Here is a 19,733-nt window from a genome sequence, read left to right as displayed (position 1 = left end):
CTGCCAATGGTTTTCACACATTTTTTTTTACAGTGAATAAAATTTCAAAGGTCCTCTTTTGGACGGCAATTGAACAACCTGACGTACAGCACCGTAACGAATTCTTTTCAAGCAGTAATCATGCTCCGCTGACGACATTACTACATTTAAGATGAACATGCATACTAAATCGATATCTGTATTTATGTGAAAAAAAAGAAGATGTCCAAAGGACTAATGAATCTGCCATGTCACTCTGCCTTAGCCTCAATAATACCTCCAAGATCAACTGTAAAACCTCAATCCTTTTTTTGCCATTTTATTCATGTAAAAAAAAAAAAAAAAAAAAAAAAAAAAAACTCATGACCACCATATATGGAGTCTGCAAAGAAATAGTTTGCTGTGTACTTTACATGTATATAAAGGTGGTCCTTTTTTTTTAAGCAGACACGCAATATGGAAACTCGCAATATGGTTATGTAGATGTATGCTACACGTACATGTAACTGGTACACATAAGAAAAATCAGGTGTGGTGAGATAAATACTTGTGCAGGCCCACAGGCCCCTATCAGTCTGAATGGCTGAACTCAGAATGATGCAACAGAACTAATCATGTATAATGTTAGCCTCAGTGGTCCAGTACTTTATCAGATCTGTGTTTTGATATGTAGACATAATGATATGACTCCTGGTTTTTGTCTGTATATGTAACATAATGAGCACAGTGTAACAGAATTAGTACAGTGTAATAGAATGAACACAACCAATATGTATATGGACTGCTCACTCCTTGTAAATTATAGAAAGGATTAAAAAATGTAACCTTGGCTTAATAAAAGCTGAAATTCAAGAGCATAAGTCCACTGACAGTTGGTTCTGTATAATTATATTCCAGTACACTTGGTTTATATGATGTTCCCTTGAATATATATCATAACTACCATCACATATGTAACTTGACAAAGTGGACAGTCACATGGCCAGTGGACTCTCACATGGCCAATGGACTATCACCTTCTCAGGCAAGACCAAGGCAGACATTTAAAGATTTTCATCAAGTCTGCACAATGACAGTCACCTTATTGTATCATCCAACCAACCTGAAATTGTCGTAAATGAATGAAGATCGTTTGAACTGAACTTTTGTTCCAGACAACACGCAATGCAGTATCAATTTGGGCAACTCTTGAAGAGATGCCAATACTGTCATCACTGATTCACATGCTCCAAACCATGTAAACTTATCAAACTACCTGATGCTGAATATGGACACAAACCACTAATGTATCACTGGCACTCCCTTTTGGGGATATTCTAACACCTGTCACCACATATCAGCATGCGTAACTTTAGTTCAGGTGTATCTAAATTCTAAGCAGAAGTTTGTTTATATCGACATACCTGTACGCTAGAGTCATGCATTCGAACAGCTTTGTGAGGGAGGCGTCGATGGCTAACGTCTGCGTGCTGCGAGGACCAAAGGTATAAGTTCTGGAAGGGAACTTATTGGCCTCAAGAAAGTCAAATCCCCGAGGATCATTAGAAAAGGAGAAACTCTCATCTTCCTCTTCGTTCTCCCCATCATGCACACGACTAAGCATGAAGTGTCCACTATGGATAGTTCTGTCCTCTTCATCCAAGCCACTTCCTGAGCTGTGACGCATCTTGCCCGTGTCAAGCATTCTCCCAGACGGTTCCGGGCTGTTTGGGTCACTTCTAGCCATAACTACCCGTAACTGCAATATGATTTCTAGAGATACTAAGAACAACAACAACTTGAGAGTTCAACTCCGCCATTACAGTTGTGACGGTATCATCCGCTAAGAGCGTGATAAATATTTTCAGCCAATCACCGACGCCGTTGGCCAAAGTCCAAGGTCAAGGTTTATGGTTTATCCGATGTTATCTTCACGAGAACTAAGTTTCTAAACTCTTACCTCATTCCAACTTTGTTAACTGAGGCTTACATTCCTCATGTGGAAAGTTATCGTTCTAACTTGTAACAACATTGTGTTGCATAAAATAGTGGAGTTTATACAATCCCTAAAGCATTAAGAGCTGTTCACTGATACTTTAAAAATACTGCGAAAAAATAGGCACTAAATCGTGTGTATTTCGTATTTTTAGATTTCATAAAATCTGTGACTAAAATAACCATTGTTCATGATTTCTTGAGACTAAAATAACCGTCACTTTAGTCCAAGGAAAACTACAAACAAAAAATGAAAAAAACTGATTATTAAGAGGACTGAGTTTCATTTTTGGATGTTTGGAGGCGCACATACATCTACGTTTCCCCATTAAATAGAAATGTCGTTTTGTATGCTTATCTCCACCTGCCGGCAGATGGCAGACATAACAACCGCAAAGGTCCGTGGGAAAGCAAGAAATGCGGGAACTGGCGTATCGAAAGAGAGAGTGAAAAATTAGGTAAAGTTGAAACACAGTAGAAATAAGACGAAGTACACCGCGGGAATAAAGTTAATACTGTTATTCAGTGTAAGGGCTGACTTTTTTGAGGTTTTTCTAAGGAGAGTGACATTCGCGATATCCACTTACAACAACAACGCGTTTCGTGCTGACAAGTGTGACGGGGAAAGGGTAGATTGGTTTTGGTACATTTTCTCCATGCAGGGAGCTCCCCTTAGTTCTAGCATGGAGGTACATGCATATATGGAAGAAGGAACAACTCGGGTTCAAGCCCGAAAGTTTGGTCTAAGGATGGATTATATTTACTAACACACAGAGACTGCTGTCATACTTAGCCAAGACAATGTGCACACTCGATTAGGACATTGTATCAGTATTTGGCTAACCCATCGGCAAAGGTCGCTGCATACACGATACTTAATATCAAAGTCCGCTTAATAGTTAATACATGGTCTGTTCGAAAGCTAAGACATTTATGCACCTTTTGCAACCATTGACACTGACCTTTATTCCAAATTTCCTCTGAAAATCTCAGTTGAAATCGAAAATAAGGGCAGCTTTGAGCTACTCACCGCAGGATGCCGTTCAAAATGACAGAAATTGGCACAGTAACTGTGATTTTTTTTTCCACCACCTAAACATCAGCCATATGTGCGCATGCACTGCATGCATGAACAATAGCTGCATGTTTAATGAAGACGTTGTGATCTTTATCTGGGTTGGAATATGTAGATTGAAGATGTGCTTACAGATGGAAATAAATAGTTTTCTAGAGGATTTTAATGCCAAAACTCATATTCATTTCAAACCCACGATTAGCTCACTTGACACATCAAAATGGCTGTCAATGACAAGGCTTGCGACATGGCGAATGTTCCCGCAGTCCATGTAACCACAAGGGAGCAAGTTTAGTTTCATCAGTGAGGATAGTAAATTAAGAGGATAGCATTCAGGACTCCAATAGTAAATTACCCTAATTTTTCAAGATGTTAAACCCCAAGCACTCACTCACACTCACTAATTTTTCAACATTTTCAACCACCTATGCAACCAATATTTTGAAACATTCTGAGAGAACTATTTGGTGTGGAGAAATAATTAGTATAATTTTATGGCGATTGCATCTTTTATGACACCAACAAATCATTTTTAGCATCATTTTCATAATAATTGTATGCATAACTTCCACTGATAAGTGCTTTAGTTGTTAAAAAGGTTGAAGATTTACAGTACATAGAAATGGGCATAGCAGAGTGAGTCAGATTTCAATGTGTGGGAAGGAGGTGGGAGAGTTTAAAATTGCCATGTTTTTTGAGAGGCGGAGATGAACAGAAATTTGAAATAGCACATTAAGTCCATCTAGATGGACTAGCACTTGCCGTGTCTCCTGTGAAAGAAGAAATGTGCACAAATATGTAGACTATTTCGGCAGTCTTGCCTTTATTTCTCAGCAACCTGTCCTTGCCAGTCCCGAAAATCATCATCTTGACAACTGTGATCAGGGTTAACAATGTTGCCTCCCATGTGTAAAAAATTTTTACGAACTTATTCCATTTCAAAGCCTAAAACTGCTGTAATATTTCACCAACACATATGTGAACTACTAACCCAAAGACTGCTCCACATGTATGGTCAAAACTCAAGTTCACTTTTGCAAAATTTTAAATGGGGCCACAAAGTACGAAAATCACATGTTATAGCTGAAATACAGGACACCGTTGCCATAAGAGGTTGGTTTTGTTTTAATCAGGCAGGCCGGCAGGCTGCTAAGCAATAAATGTGAGGCCACCAAAATTGTAACATATGAGAACCTCTTACTCTGTCTCTCCACAACAAAGCATACAAATCTATTGATCCTGTGTACTAGATATCTAGAGAGGAGCCTCTCGCATGCTCCATGTAAGAACACAGCTGGTGATGACAGCATAAAAAGGATTCTTTGATAAGACCAAACTCTTAGATTTTGATCTTGTTACGGCAAAATTTACTGCAATGAAGAAATGGTGACTTGACCCACAGAGGTATTACCCATCCATGATTGAACTACATGTAATTTACTTCACTCATATTTTGTGCGTACTATTTTGTTTGTACAGGTAATGTCCATGAAGAGCCTGAGGGTGAGGCGTGTGTTCCTGTTCTCAGGACTTTCAGATGATGTCCGTGAAGACCTGGCCAGAAAAGTGGCTCAGCTGGGAGGCGTCTACCTTAAGGATCAGGTGAGTGATGTGCGATGTCTGTGAAGGCCTGTCCAGAAAAGTGGCTCAGCTGGGAGGTGTCTACCTTAAGGCTCAGGTGAGTGATGTGCAATGTCTGTGAAGGCCTGGCCAGAAAAGCGGCTCATCTGGGAGGCGTCTACCTTAAGGCTGAGGTGAGTGATATGTGATGTCTGTGAAGACCTGGCCAGAAAAGTGGCTCAGCTGGGAGGTTTCTACCAGGAGGGTCAGGTGAGTGATGTATGATGTCTGGGAAGACCTGGCCAGAAAAGTGGCTCAGCTGGGAGGTGTCTACCTTAAGGCTCAGGTAAGTGATGTATGATGTCTGTGAAAACCTGGCCAGAAAAGTGGCTCACCTGGGAGGTGTCTACCTTAAGGCTTAGGTGAGTGATGTGTGATGTCTGTGAAGACCTGGCCAGAAAAGTGGCTGAGCTGGGAGGTGTCTACCTTAAGGCTGAGGTGAGTGATGTGTGATGTCTGTGAAGACCTGGCCAGAAAAGTGGCCCGGCTGGGAGCTGTCTACCTGAAGGCTCAGGTGAGTGATGTGCAATGCCTGTGAAGGCCTGGCCAGAAAAGTGGCTCATCTGGGAGGCGTCTACCTTAAGGCTGAGGTGAGTGATGTATGATGTCTGTGAAGACCTGGCCAGAAAAGTGGCTCAGCTGGGAGGTGTCTACCTTAAGGCTCAGGTGAGTGATGTGCGATGTCTGTGAAGACCTGGCCAGAAAAGCGGCTCATCTGGGAGGCGTCTACCTTAAGGCTGAGGTGAGTGATATGTGATGTCTGTGAAGACCTGGCCAGAAAAGTGGCTCAGCTGGGAGGTTTCTACCAGGAGGGTCAGGTGAGTGATGTATGATGTCTGGGAAGACCTGGCCAGAAAAGAGGCTCAGCTGGGAGGTGTCTACCTTAAGGCTCAGGTAAGTGATGTATGATGTCTGTGAAAACCTGGCAAGAAAAGTGGCTCAGCTGGGAGGTGTCTACCTTAAGGCTTAGGTGAGTGATGTGTGATGTCTGTGAAGACCTGGCCAGAAAAGTGGCTCAGCTGGGAGGCGTCTACCTTAACGCTGAGGTGAGTGATGTGTGATGTCTGTGAAGACCTGGCCAGAAAAGTGGGTCAGCTGGGAGCTGTCTACCTGGAGGCTTAGGTGAGTGATGTGTGATGGCTGTGAAGACCTGGCCAGAAAAGTGGCTCGGCTGGGAGCTGTCTACCTGGAGGCTCAGGTGAGTGATGTGTGATGTCTGTGAAGACCTGGCCAGAAAAGTGGCTCAGCTGGGAGGCGTCTACCTTAACGCTGAGGTGAGTGATGTGTGATGTCTGTGAAGACCTGGCCAGAAAAGTGGCTCAGCTGGGAGGTGTCTACCTGGAGGCTCAGGTGAGTGATGTGTGATGGCTGTGAAGACCTGGCCAGAAAAGTGGCTCGGCTGGGAGCTGTCTACCTGGAGGCTCAGGTGAGTGATGTGGGATGTCTGTGAAGACCTGGCCAGAAAAGTAGCTCTGCTGGGACCTGTCTACCTGAAGGGTCAGGTGAGTGATGTGCGATGTCTGTGAAGACCTGGCCAGAAAAGTGGCTCAGCTGGGCAGTGTCTAGCTGGAGGTCTGTAAGACCTGGACGGTAAAGTTGCGCAGCTGGGAGTTGTCTAATTTGAAGCTCAGGTGAGTGATGTGTAGTGTCTGTCAAGACCGTGCCATTTAAGTGGCTTAAGTGGGAGGCGTCCACCTGGAGGCCCAGGTGAGTGATGCCTGTGAAGACCTTGTCAGGAAAGTGGATCAAGTAGGAGGCGTCTACCTGGAGGCTCAGGTAAGTGATGTGTGTGAAGACCTGGCCAGAAAAGTGGCTCAAGTGGGAGGCATCAACCTGGAGGTTCAGGTGAGTGATGTCAGTGAAGACCTGGCCAGAAAAGTGTCTCAAGTGGGAGGCATCAACCTGGAGGCTCAGGTGAGTGATGTCTGTGAATACCTGGCCAGAAAAGTGTCTCAAGTGGGAGGCGTCTACCTGGAGGCTCAGGTAAGTGATGTCTGTGAATACCAGGGGCCACTTTCACAAAGATATGTTACATGTACGATATCGCACATATTGGAAAATGGTACGGTAATAGTGAGGTGCAAAACATCATACAACAAATGTGCAATTAAAAAAATGTTGAATGCCACTTTGCGAAATTGACCCAGGCCAGTAAAGTGGCTCAGCTGGGAGATGTCTGCCTGGGGGTTCGTATGATTGATGTGTGATGTCTATGAAGAGCTGCTCCTTTGTAACAAAACTGCAGGCAAAAATGCTTATTTCTGAAAACAGTTACAATATGCTGAATTTTGGCTTAAAAATTTTATGCTAAGGGCACTTCGAGGGAACAGCAGCATTTGGTAATCGAATGCTGAGAAGGGCTGGATTTGACCCTGCAAGTTGTGTCAGATGGTTGGTTAAATATCAAGCTGCCAAAATTGGAAATAAAAGCAGTGAAAAAAAAATTGTGGCTGATCAGGTGACCTAAATTTTTTTTCAGGATTGCTTTAGCGTTTTTCATTGACGAAGATACGTAATTAAAACTTACAGGTTTGTTGAAGTTTTAGTTTTAATCTGCATGTTTTGTTCAAGTGGTGATCAGAGGAGATCCTTCAAACAGAATCTGCTCTAAATTGCAGGAGTTTAAGCCAAACTGCACCCATGTTATCTGTGGCAAGTTGTCCAGAGGGGAGAAGTTTCTGGGGGCCTGTGCTATGGGTAAGTGCTGGGGTTCAATGTAAGAAATACTTACACCTCACTACATAATCCACACGCACTGATAAATATCTGCTTGCACCCACTCACATTTTGGGCATACTGCATCTGTAAGGAAGATAAGAAATCTATGTAAGTTAACGCGATGACCTTGGCTACATGATGTTCATGGTAGGGTTATGTCCAACGTGTGTATATGTAAGGTTGTACATGTGGAAGATTTATTGTATGAATGTATTATATCCAAATAATTAGATGCGCTTCACTGAGGCATGTATGGACAACACCATCCAATGCAATCCTAGTGAGTTCAAGTCCAGCTCATGCTGGTAGTAGGTGAACATGTCTGCCAGCGACCTGTGGATGGTCATGGGGTGCCGCGTGGGTTTCATCCCACCATAATGCTGGCCACCGTTGTCTTGAGTATGGCATAAAACTCCAGTTGAATAAATAAACAAATATTCTAACCACAGGGTAATTAAATGGATTCTTGAAAGTTACGTGTATGTGTGCAGAGTGTTTCATCACTAATACAACCATAATAAATAATTTTTTGTCTTTTCTTTAAATGGTACATAAAGTGAAGAGTATGGTTTTAAAGGAAATAAAAGTTTTAAAGGAAAAAAAACAAAGAACAAAAAAAAAAAAAAGAACTTTTCAAAATTTTCATTAGTGAGGCATACATGTATTTTATATGTCCATGCCTATTTGCTGTTAATATTGTTCTTTGTTAGAATGATTTAAAAGATTTTCGAAAGACACAACACAATACATGAAATTTAAAATACATGAAGAGTAAAATAGCTGATGTGTGTGTTTTTGATCGCAAAGTGGCAATCTTCTTTTAAGTAGTGATTTACAAGTTAGTCCATGCAAGATTTGTAATGGATCACCACGACTGCTACAACCAGCTCATTCTCCGTCTCCCTTGACAAGTTAAAAGATGGACAAATGTCTTTGGTTTGAGGGTTTTCCTTGCTGTGGGAGTCATTTGCCTGTGAAAAATTATCTGCCACTCAGTTGTTTAGAAAACCAAATTGATGCTGACATGCCGTGCAACAACAACAATGCAGTATTACCATATGAATGTCATCTACAGAAGAGATAAGAAATAAAAACTTGATAAAGGACAAGTTAAATTTTGTATATATGAGTGTTGAGAATTTGTAGTTTGTATGAAAACATGTAGGAAAAGCTCTCACATAGCAAATGCATGAGGGGGGGAAAAATGATTTGTTCGAAAGATTTTTTTTGGCTTACCGAGCACATTGTACTTTAAACATTTCCCTTAATATCTGTCTTAATCCCAGGCTTAATTAAAATATTCAGTAGTGTCATGCCTGGAAGAAGAACTCATGGAGGCTTACTGCCCAGCAGTGACAAGATCGAAGAAGAATAGGCATGTGGAAGTGGAGTAAATAAGTAATATTCACAATGTCAAACTGGAAGTAGTTTACAGTGAAAGGTCTGCAGTCTAGTGATCCCTGATTATGACCTGAACAGAAGTGTTTTGGGTTGCATTTTATTTTCAGTTCTTTGACATGAGGCTTACTTGATCCGTGCAGTAATATGAACACATGATGTTATTTATATGTCACCTTTATGCAAATGTAACAAATGATAAGACATTAAAGGGTGAAGGATCATGCAAAGGCACGTTCATACGAGACTGCTGTCTGCTGGTGTTGGGGCGAGGGCATAGGCGAGAAGCGCGTGCTATTGCACATGCTTTATTCACAAGAAAGTCGCGTTGGTTTGTCAAATTTACGCTCAGATTAGGCCAGTTTACTGTAAAATATCTGTTTATAAATGTATATCAATATTAGTGTGCCGACCCACACCAATCGATGACTTTGATCACATGTTTACTCCCTTAATCAAGTTCAGTTTGTTGTGCTGAGGTAGTTTACATATTGCAAGGTAAACTTTCCACTTTTCATGGCTAGTATATATGTTCAAACAGCTGAAACATGGGGACTCCATCTTCGGTTGCAAATAAGGTTATGTCTGTAGACGAAACTATATTAATGCCTTCTGACAATAATCATGCATTTTACTCTCATTGGGAAGCTGAGAAGCCTTTTTGTAATTTTTGTATGTTAGGATGTGAGCCAGACTGCATATTAAGAAGTAAAAAACCCAACATTTTATGTACATGTATCCTTTAATGTATGTTTACTTAGGTAAATGGATCTTGGTGCCAGATTACGTGACATCAAGTGCAAAGGCCAAAGAATGGTTGAGTGAAGAGCTGTATGAATGGGGTCCTAGGTGGGCCAAAAAGGGAGACTACTCAGAGGAAATGCTGTCTGCACCCTCAAAGTGGAGACACCATCATACAGAGACGAAACAAGGAGCGTTTGCTGGCTGGAAAGTTTCCCTGTTGGTGGAGAGTGCCAAACGGAAGACTGTTTATAGACGGTAAACCTAAATCCTGATTTACCAATTCTAATTACCTGACGGCATATTTGTGCGTTTATTCAAGCATATTTTGAAGGCATTAGCCTGTGTGAAATGTTAAAATTATACTGTCTGTGAAGCCCTGAAATTTGCCGATCCAACTAGTGTAGTTTTACCTCCAAAATCAAATTAAAAATGTACACAAATTGGACTGAAAGTTGCTCTCTCTTATAAGAAAAGGTTGAGATTAGACCTTGGAAGTTCACAGTCTTGAAAGTGGGTCCTTCACAGTCATTGAAAGTAAACTATAAGAACAGGATGCTTAAAAAGGGTAATAAATATATTGTGGTTTTGGCTATTTGTTATTCTTTTCTCCCTCGCAGAAGAAAATCAGTATGGATACAACAAAAAGTAATAAACTTCTCAGGAAGTTTAAATCTGTTGGTAGTGGCCCATGTTAATAACGTGAGTTTGGCAATCGTTGTGAGGAGCCAATAGTGGCCGAGTGGTTAAGATGCTTGTCTGTCAACAGCTAGGACACACAAGTTGCTGGTTCAGCCCCGTCTCTGGACAGGGAATAACAGCCCAGTTTGGCGACCGTTGAGGAGCCAGTGGTGGCTGAGTGGTTAAGATGCTTATCTGTCAACAGCTAGGACACACAAGTTGCTGGTTCAGCCCCATCTCTTGACAGGGAATAACAGCCCAGTTTGGCGACCGTTGAGGAGCCAGTGGTGACTGAGTGGTGAAGATGCTTATCTGTCAACAGCTAGGACACACAAGTTGCTGGTTCAGCCCCGTCTCTGGACAGGGAATAACAGCCCAGTTTGGCGACAGTTGAAGAGCCAGTGGTGGCTGAATGGTTAAGATGCTTATTTGTTAACAGCTAGGACACACACGTTGCTGGTTCAGCCGTGTCCCTGGACTGGGAATAGCAGCCGAGTTTGGCAACCGTTGAGGAGCCAGTGGTGGCTGAGTGGTTAAGATGTTTATTTGTTAACAGCTAGGACACACACGTTGCTGGTTCAGCCGTGTCCCTGGACTGGGAATAGCAGCCGAGTTTGGCAACCGTTGAGGAGCCAGTGGTGGCTGAGTGGTTAAGATGCTTATTTGTTAACAGCTAGGACACACACGTTGCTGGTTCAGCCTTGTCTGTGGACTGGGAATTTGAAAGTTCTTTCCTCTCACTGCATGTTTATGGCACTTCAGTGACAATAAGCGATCCCGTTGTTAAGCATGCCAATGCCTGTTCAAGGAATAAATATTATAGCACAGTTTTGCTTCCACCAGTTGTATGCGCAGTGACTGGGGTTACACAAAGTTGTACCTGGAACAAAGCTACACGTGGCCATTTTTATGTAATCCTCCAGGCGTGTGTTAAGGGAAGAAACTGTGAGTACAGGCCCAAATGCAGCACTTGAAGAAAGTTTGTCAGGTAACTGGGGAAGGATGATGGTTTCCTACACACACTGTATTTGCCCTATACACCTGAAGGCTGTTGTATAGATGAAAAATTCTTGATAACTGTATACAGCTTTAACACAACAATTCTTAACAACTGCATTACAGCTTTAACACAACAATTCTTGACAATTGCATTACAGCTTTAACACAAAAATTCTTGACAACTGCATTACAGCTTTAACACAAAAATTCTTGACAACTGCATACAGCTTTAACACAACAATTCTTGACAATTGCATTACAGCTTTAACACAAAAATTCTTGACAATTGCATTACAGCTTTAACACAAAAATTCTTGACAATTGCATTACAGCTTTAACACAAAAATTCTTGACAACTGCATTACAGCTTTAACACAAATGTTTTTGACAATTGCATCACATCTTGAACGCAGAAATTTTTGACAACTGGATCACAGCTTTGACAAAATTCTTGACAACTGGATCACATTTTTGACGATGGCATTAAGACAAAAATTCTTGACCACTGCATTATAGTTTTTAGACAAAGATTCTTGAGAACAGCATTATGGCATTAAGACAACATTCTGGACAACAGCATTACGGGATTAAGACAGACTAGTTCAGTGGTGATTTTGGAACAAGTAGATGTATTATTACAGTATGCGTCTCTTCCCACAGGCTGTTACTTGATGGTGGTGGGAAGGTGTACAAGTTACCTCCGCTTCCTACTGCTGCCCACAACCTGTCCCGCGTCCTCACCCATGTGTTTGTACAGCCTGATGACAACGATGCCCTTATGAATCTGCTGAAGGAAGGATTCCATTGTTACTCCCCTAACTACATCGGAGACTACCTTATCAAGGTTTGTTGTTGTGGGGATATTCGGCTATGAGAAACATCATGAGAAGGTGTTGTAATGTCATTGGGTTAAGAGAATCTATGTCATATTCTCAGAGCGGATATGTTAGTGAAAATTAGCCAGATAGAGTTTGATCTTAAATATCATTCCAGTAAATAAATAAATAAATATTAGTAGAAAAGAGTGTATTTCCCTTGGCATTTCCTTGTCATGACATTGGAACAGTAGAGTGGGAATCATTGGTCCTGCTTTTATATTCCTGGTTTTATGTCAGGTTAGAGATGTTTGACCAACAGACATTGGCAAAGAGAAAAGCTTTCATGTGGCAAGTTTTCAAAACTGCGGCATCATAGTGAAGAATCAAAACAAATTTATGATGGGATACAGGGTTGCTTTATCCATGTTTTAGCTTTTAGTTTGTTGTAGGGGAAAAAGCAGCTCTTGTAATTTGTGTTTTCTAATCCAGCATTAACGAGTTCAGCCACATGCTCTTTCTATTTTTGTGTGGTACCTGAAAAAGTGTAGGTTTCTTCTAGTTTGTTTTTGTTTCCTAGCCCCCTGACTTTTTTTTTTCCTTTTTTTTCTCGCATGTTTCTTTATGACTTTGCTTGGTTTTCTCTATAGTCCCTTTGACTTTGTCTCGTTGCCTTTTGACTTTGGTATCCTTTTTACTTTCTCTGGTTACCCATTGACTTCGTCTGGTTACCTTTTGACTTTGGTATCCTTTTGACTTTCTCTGGTTACCCATTGACTTCGTCTGGTTACTTTTGACTTTGTCTGATTACCTTTTGACGTTGTCTGGTTTGACTTCACCAGTAATACTAATATCGTGGCTGATTATGAATAAAATATCAGTGAAGTAAATAAATGAAGACTTTAGTTTCAGAAAAGTGAGCCCTGCCCTGTTAGTATCACAGTTCAACCTCTCCATGTCGCTGTCCGTGGTTACCATAAAGCCTGTTGATTGAAAGAAGATACATGATTATTGGGCTGTGAAACTACATGTAGTTACATGTAGCTCATTTATATTAATTGTAATTTGAATTGAAAGAAATTGTGCTGGCCGCCGTCATATAAGAGAAATATTCTTGAGTACATCGTACGCAGGAATGAAATAAATAAAATAAAAAAAATAAATTGAAAGAAAAAAAAATAAAGTTTTGACCACATTTCTTACAGTCAGAGAGAAACAATATAATGTTGCTTTCTGACTTAGTTTTCAGATTTTTTTTTTTGTTTGGGGGATGCATTCAGTTTGTTTGGTTTGTACAATTGCATCTCGAAAGCGCATGAAAGCTTAAAACGATGATTTTTTTGCAATGGATCAAACTTGATAAAATACAACTCTAAAGTGATCCAGTAAGGTCATTGGTCATTGAGTTAAGCAAAAAATATGTTAACTGGAAAATAATACGATTTTAGTGATCTACAGTTGTTCAAACAGTAAGGGTTCCCCATTGTAATGTGTTAGTTTTTCAGTTTTTGCATCTTAGGCGTTTCTTTATTCAATTCAGGGGCCGACAGGAGCATCCCCAGTAACATCTGACAAAGAGTGTGGCGTAAAGCCTGGACGGCACGATATACGGTGTCGAAGTACATACTCAGCAGGAACAAAAGAAACGACAAAATGTGGCAAACAATTAAGAAGTATTGTCAAAGAGGAAGTGGGAGAACCCATAGGGACAAAGAGGCGTGGCGTAAGGGGAGTAGCTAAAGGTGAATTGAGTCAGAGGTCGATGGATCAGTATTGCATCAGTTCTCCACGACCGGGCTCGCAGCAGTCGTGTCTGAGCTCGTCCCAGGGAAGTTATGACAGCACCCCAACTCAGTCTCAGTTCTCCTCTCCTCAGCCATCCAAACAGTCAAAGGGTTGCTGTAGCCCCAGTCTGCTAAATCCTGCAGGTGTCAGTGTGAGGTGGTTTCAGTGCACATCAGAAGCAGAGCCCAGTACCAAACAGACAAGCGACAAGTGCTCTGATGTTTTTACGTCGCATGACGATGATGACATCGTGTTCTTGAAGGTAGTTCCTGCAAAAAGTAGTGCCAGTGGGATGAATTCCTTGGCCGTCAGCACGCAGTTGTCTCCCCTGGCAAGGGCAACCACCATCAGCCAAGAGAATAGTCAATTAAGAAGCCGGGACAGTGACAGAAAACACAGGTGTTCTGTCTTGGACAGTGATCTCTGCGTCATTAACAGAGAGAAGTTCGCCATTGACACCTCAGACTGTCTAGGGTCCAGCTTTCAAGACTTGACGTCCGTTATGTTTCAAAGAGTCCTGCAACGCCCAACATCAGAAGTAAGTGAATCTTCCATGAAAGCAGTCGCTGGATCGTCAACTGCTGCCAGTGTCAGCTCTCTGTCAGAGTTCTCCTCAAGGATGTTCAGCTCTGTATCAGTGTACAGTAACCAGAGTGGATCTCTTAATGCTAACAACACTGTGAAACTCCGGCGTTCATCCAGAATGGCTGCAAGGTCTTCCCGTTATTCCGCATCTTCCAGCAACAGTCGTAGCCCTTTGAAGCAATTTTCCACCACCTGTGATGATGATAAAATGCCAGTCTGTAAGAAAAAATCAACAGTCAAGTTAGAACCAGAGACATCTTCTTTGAGTAAATCACAGCCAGGTTCAAGTCCTCTGACTTCCAGGAGATGTTGTCTCCCCTTGGATCAGAAATCGTCCTGCATGCAGGAAATTTCATCGAATTGTAGGGGAAGTACTGAACGTAAGTCTGATTCATCAAATCATGGTGGAGACTCATTACCAGATGTTGAGCTTTTGGGCGTCAGAGTAACAAGGTCTTCTCACAGAAGCCAGTTGTCATGCATGTCAGATGAGCACCTCCAGTATCCAGTATCATCAGGTTTGATACCCACACGATCAAGTTGTTGTTTTCTTGCGACAGAATCCCAATTCAACCAAGAAATGACTTCTCACTCTTCTGAAGAGTTCACGTATTTGTCAAATATTTGCCGAGACTCAAGTAGCATGAGTGACAGAAAGGGCACGTCTGACTTGACAACTTCCACCACATCCCCATCTTGTTTCTACAACAAGAACAACAGCAAAAGTGGGTCAGAGACAAATGGAGCTATGCTGATTTTGTCCAGTCCATGTCGCAGGTCACCACGGAATTCATCAAGCATCGCTTCATCAGGAACAGTTAGCACAGAGATTAAAGAGAAACTGTTTACAGAGCAGTCCAGGTCAGAAGTTGACATTTCAGCTTCCACTGTTGTGGAAAATCCTCGGATTTGCTCTAAAACTGCAAATCCATGTTTACCTGTAGGCCTTCCATCAACTGAGAGGACCCATGTATCCCATGTACAAGTCAAGACATCAGGTACGAAAGTTAACTTACTGTAATACACCTGCTAAAACTGCAAGTCAGTGTTTACATATAGGCCTTCTATCAAGTGAGAGGCCCCATGTGTCCCATGTACAAGTCAAGACATCAGGTACAAAGTCTACTTACTGTAATACACCTGCAGAGGCTCACAGTTTTAACCGCTCTTGCACACCATCAAAGGCCCAGATATATCAGATAAGATAGGTTACATGTGTATATGATAATTTCTATTCATACAACATGTATTCTTGTAAAAAGTTAGCTTAATCTGGAGATATGTAGTATGGACCGAAATTAGAATGGCAAAGAAGTCATTTTGAAAAATGAAATCAAGATATCTAATTGAGCTACTCAATTTTTTTTTTTTTTTTTTTTGGCTTTTTTAGATTTTGTAGTGGTCTCTGGTCCGTCCGTTTTCTTGTTAACGCATTAACTCTTGAAGAGTTTTCCCAAGCGGGCCTGTTTTTTTTCAAGGTCATGTGGGGTCATTAAAGTTACATTTCATGAAAAGCTTGCCAACAAGATATCTCTTGAAGACAGGTTACCCCTATTTTAACAGATTTCATTGTCAAAACCCCAAGATTACTTTGCTATGAGGAAGAACCTTTTTGATTCTCAGCATTTTTTTTAAGGTTGTTGGGGTCATTAAAGTTACATTTTATGAAAGGATTGTTAAAAGCAAATAGTCTATTAAACATGCAAAACGTATAAACCTTGGCTAACCCTGTTTCCTTTTAGTGACCGGGGGTCAGTCCTCAGTTCATCTGCCTGTTCACTTCCAATAAACACTCTATCTGTGAAGCAGTTGAACCGTAAATTTAGCCAGAATTTGAAATCGGGTCATCTCATTTCCAATAGTTTCCTACTTTCCTTATCTCTCCGATGTTAATTTTGTCAACCCTATGAGTTGGACTAAAGTTCACCAATAATTTCTGCAGACTGTGTCCTATTTTTTTTTTGTCAGTGCATCTAGTTTCTTGTAAAAATTTAGACTCAAGCCTGATGGCTTCTGGGCCTATTACACAGTATTATTATTGTTATTATTATTATTATATATTTTTTTTTTTTATGTCTCCATTATATACCTCTGGCAAACAGATTTTAACTTTTAATTTATGGCCAGTAACTCCTATATTTCTGGTCATCATATTAAGTGGCAGCAGGTGTATATGTCTGGGTTGGGTGTAGATATTACTGGAAGTGAGAACACAGTAGGGGAAAGGTTTAAGAATATGTTTAACTGAGCTAAAGCAGGGTTTTACTTTGTAGGCCTATAGGAATTCAGGAATGCAATGTTTATGATTACTCCTGTAAATGAAAACTGTGTGAATCCAAGTACTAGATTCCTGTAAAGTCATGAAAATTAATTTCAAAGTGGCCAAAATGCCCTCAAACTTTCCCATTCTTATTTATCATTCCTTCTTCAGAACTTCTTGTCATAAAGGTTATTATGGTGTTTCCTTTCATATATATCAGATCCTTTTTTCCAGCAACAACATTGTGGTAATGAATGTGAATATGTGGCAATGTCTTCCAGCAACCTGCAAATAGTGGTGGATTTTCCCCGGGGCTCAACCAAGTTGCTGCCCACCATAATGCTAGCTGTCGTCATATAAGTGAAATATTTCTCCGAGTATGGCGTAAAACACTAATCAAGTAAATAAATGAATTCAGACTACATTCTGATGAATGCCCACTAAGTCAGTCTATTGGAAACCATTCTGGTGAAAAATGACTAAAGTGACACGTTGGTAAAGGCTAACAAGTAACGTAATCTGTTATACTAGATTTTCTATGCTGGTCTAGGTATACACAGGTGCCATTGATCCTTGGTGGAATCTTAATTCCATGTTGCCATGTAAGGTATAATTTGTAGGGAATAATTCACCACAATTGATATATGTCAAAACTGTTCCATTCATTTCACGCCATATAAGGTGGTAAGTATAGATCACATACATGCTTTTTATTACAGGTGGGGAAAACAAAAAATTACAGGAAGTTAAGGTGAAAGAGGGCCTAAAAAAATTAGATTAGAAAAATCTAAAAAAAAACATCAGTCAGATTAAATGCATGTGTTTGGATATAAACAACAAATTTACATTCATATAAATTTATTACACATGCATCACACTCTTATTTAGAACATTATTGTGTGAAGACTATATACATGTACAAAATCAGGTGGGGTTGGGTGGGGGGAGGTTTCCCAAATATCCATCATAGAAAAATATTTTCAAATATTCTTTCTTCCTGAAAGAAAAATTCTGAGAACAGTTTAAGATCATATTGGCAAATAAGTTTTCATGCTCTTTCAGATGATTATGGGTTCATTTTTTTTTTGTTTTCTTCTCTTTTATAAGGCTATAACAATCGTCCATTTGTTTCAGCTGATAACAATTTTTCGTTAACCCTTCTCAGTCTTTTGAGAAATTTGTATGTTTATTTCATTATGCAGAGAAAGTTTGTTTGATTTTTCAAGAATCATTGTTAATTTTGTTGTCATTTCATTGGTTTTTTTTTTTAGCCACATCATCGAAAACCTCTTCTTGTCAGACCCTCTCTAGCCCATGTGATAATCTCGCAGTAAAACCTGTCAAGAGGAAGACCTTCAGAGACCTTGATTTGGATGATGTCTTTGGCAGTAGAAGGAAAAAGGTTAAGTGGATACATTTATATGTTCTTTCTTTATGAAATGCCTCTATTTTCCATGGAGGTTAATTTTTAGCTGGTTGTTTACATGTTTTTGCAAAGTCATTGATTTCACGCGAACATCTTTAATCAGACCCGATGCTTCCATCCCTTCCATTTGCACATCAAAGTACACGATCTGTATCACTGAACAATAACCAAGTGATATTTTATGTAAAATTAAAACTTTGCTGACGTCCACAAGTACATGATACAGAACTTGGTTTTTAAAATTGCTGATATTTTTATCCAGTCTCTGACATCATTGATAGCAGTGGATTGCGAAGCACGCAAGATTGTCGGTGAAATACGTCGACGCTGGCAAATTTTTTTGATAAGAGTGAAAAAAATCTGCCTCCTATATTCCCTGCCTGCCCTCATACTTTCCAAGTGTTAGTGTACATGTGTGCACCCCTGTTGTCTGTGATGTGAAGTAGTCTTCAGTAGGGCATAAATCAAGCAAATCCATCATTTAGAATGTGTTTCCTTGCAGGCTAAACGTGATCCAAATTTGTGGCAGCCATCGGTATTTGGAGTGCGCTGTAAACAAGCTCTTCATCCCCCCAATGACAGCACAAAGAAAAGGGTAAGCTCACATATTTGTCTGCTTTATTTCTTTCTCTTTCATATCCTTGTCTTAGGATTTGATTATATGTTGAGAAAATGTTACTTGTGAAATCGGTAGAATAACAGGATTTCTCCTAAAGTTCAAGATTTTGCAAGTTATTTATTTATTTATTTATTTGAGTGGTGTTTTACGCCATACTCTAGAATATTTCACTTATTCGACGGCAGCCAACATTATGGTGGGTGGAGCCCGGCAGAGCCCGGTGAAACCCACTACCATCCGCAGGTTGCTGAGAGACCTTCCCACATGGGGGAGAGGAAGCCAGCATGAGCTGGACTTGAACTCACAGCAACCGCATTGGTGAGAGACTCCTGGGTCATTACCCTGCACTAGCATGCTCACAATATTTTGCTAGTGATATATCCACCTTTTAAGGCCGGTTAAGAGTCTTTTGTAAAGGTTGGTTAATTTCTTACCAGAAAAATAAGTGTTGGCATCAAAAGTATCACTTTGAGGTCTTTGTGTGGTCCTCAAAGTGTATTTTTACAGGCCACAGTTTATGTGAAACATTTCTTGGGACCGTGTCTGTGATGGCTGGCATGTAATGTTTCTTTATCAGATCAGATTTTTCATGTCTTTGAATGTATTTTTTATGTGATCATATAACAGAATTAAGGAGATAAACATTGGTAATGTTGATTCGTAATATCTTCACTTGAACATTTTCAAGAAGACAGTTTCTTGTGAGTACATTTTAGACTCTCTTATCTCTTGTTTCAGTGCTTGAACACATCTGTTTCCATGCCAATGACTGATGCCTCGCTGGGGATTATTGAGACTTGCCTGGAGGGTAACTACGTCATATCTGCACTGGATATTCTTTCATCCAACACATCCAGTAAAATATACCCTCCGCCCCATATGCTGCACAGGATCATGACGTTGATGCTTAGGGTGAGACTTATCTCCGCTCCTCTGTGACTGTGTTTTAGTTGTGGAAAAGATTTTGGTTTGGGTTTCATTTAGAAAAAGATACCTTGGCTTCCTCTGTAAAACTGATGTAAGATTTCAGATTTCTTGCCTGATTTCATTTGTATGTT

At 40.5% G+C, this 19,733-nt stretch overlaps 2 protein-coding genes across 2 annotated transcripts in view; one reads left to right on the top strand and one right to left on the bottom strand.

Annotated features, from left to right (window-relative positions):
* LOC135476966 (MLX-interacting protein-like) overlaps nucleotides 1-1,768 on the bottom strand; it is a 38,023-nt gene extending 36,255 nt beyond the window's left edge. Inside the window, exon 1 of the mRNA XM_064757113.1 lies at nucleotides 1,383-1,768. Coding sequence (XP_064613183.1) covers nucleotides 1,383-1,705 — 323 coding nt within the window. The 5' untranslated portion in view covers nucleotides 1,706-1,768. The remainder of the gene's footprint in view (nucleotides 1-1,382) is intronic.
* Nucleotides 1,769-2,335: 567 nt separating this feature from the next.
* On the top strand, nucleotides 2,336-19,614 carry LOC135476965 (uncharacterized). The gene is made up of 9 exons (XM_064757112.1): nucleotides 2,336-2,411; nucleotides 4,508-4,630; nucleotides 7,267-7,345; nucleotides 9,526-9,763; nucleotides 11,846-12,029; nucleotides 13,541-15,368; nucleotides 17,902-18,032; nucleotides 18,559-18,651; nucleotides 19,414-19,614. Exons 2-9 carry the CDS (start codon nucleotides 4,511-4,513, stop codon nucleotides 19,612-19,614), a joined length of 2,874 nt encoding a protein of 957 aa, XP_064613182.1. The 5' UTR covers nucleotides 2,336-2,411; nucleotides 4,508-4,510.
* The last annotated feature ends 119 nt before the right edge of the window (nucleotides 19,615-19,733 follow it).

The sequence above is a fragment of the Liolophura sinensis genome, chromosome 10 (assembly GCF_032854445.1).
Source record: "Liolophura sinensis isolate JHLJ2023 chromosome 10, CUHK_Ljap_v2, whole genome shotgun sequence".
In the NCBI taxonomy this organism is placed as follows: Eukaryota; Metazoa; Mollusca; class Polyplacophora; order Chitonida; family Chitonidae; genus Liolophura; species Liolophura sinensis.
Note: the sequence above shows the minus strand (reverse complement) of the source record. Positions and strands in the feature narration are given on the sequence as shown.

Bases quoted from the DNA above. Each gene is read 5' to 3' on its own strand.
- LOC135476965 (XM_064757112.1), top strand. From the start codon at position 4,511: ATGTCCATGAAGAGCCTGAGGGTGAGGCGTGTGTTCCTGTTCTCAGGA. The intron at 7,346-9,525 runs GTAAGTGCTGGG...ATGTTTACTTAG, and splicing joins TCTGGGGGCCTGTGCTATGG to GTAAATGGATCTTGGTGCCA. The intron at 18,652-19,413 runs GTAAGCTCACAT...CTCTTGTTTCAG, and splicing joins ATGACAGCACAAAGAAAAGG to TGCTTGAACACATCTGTTTC.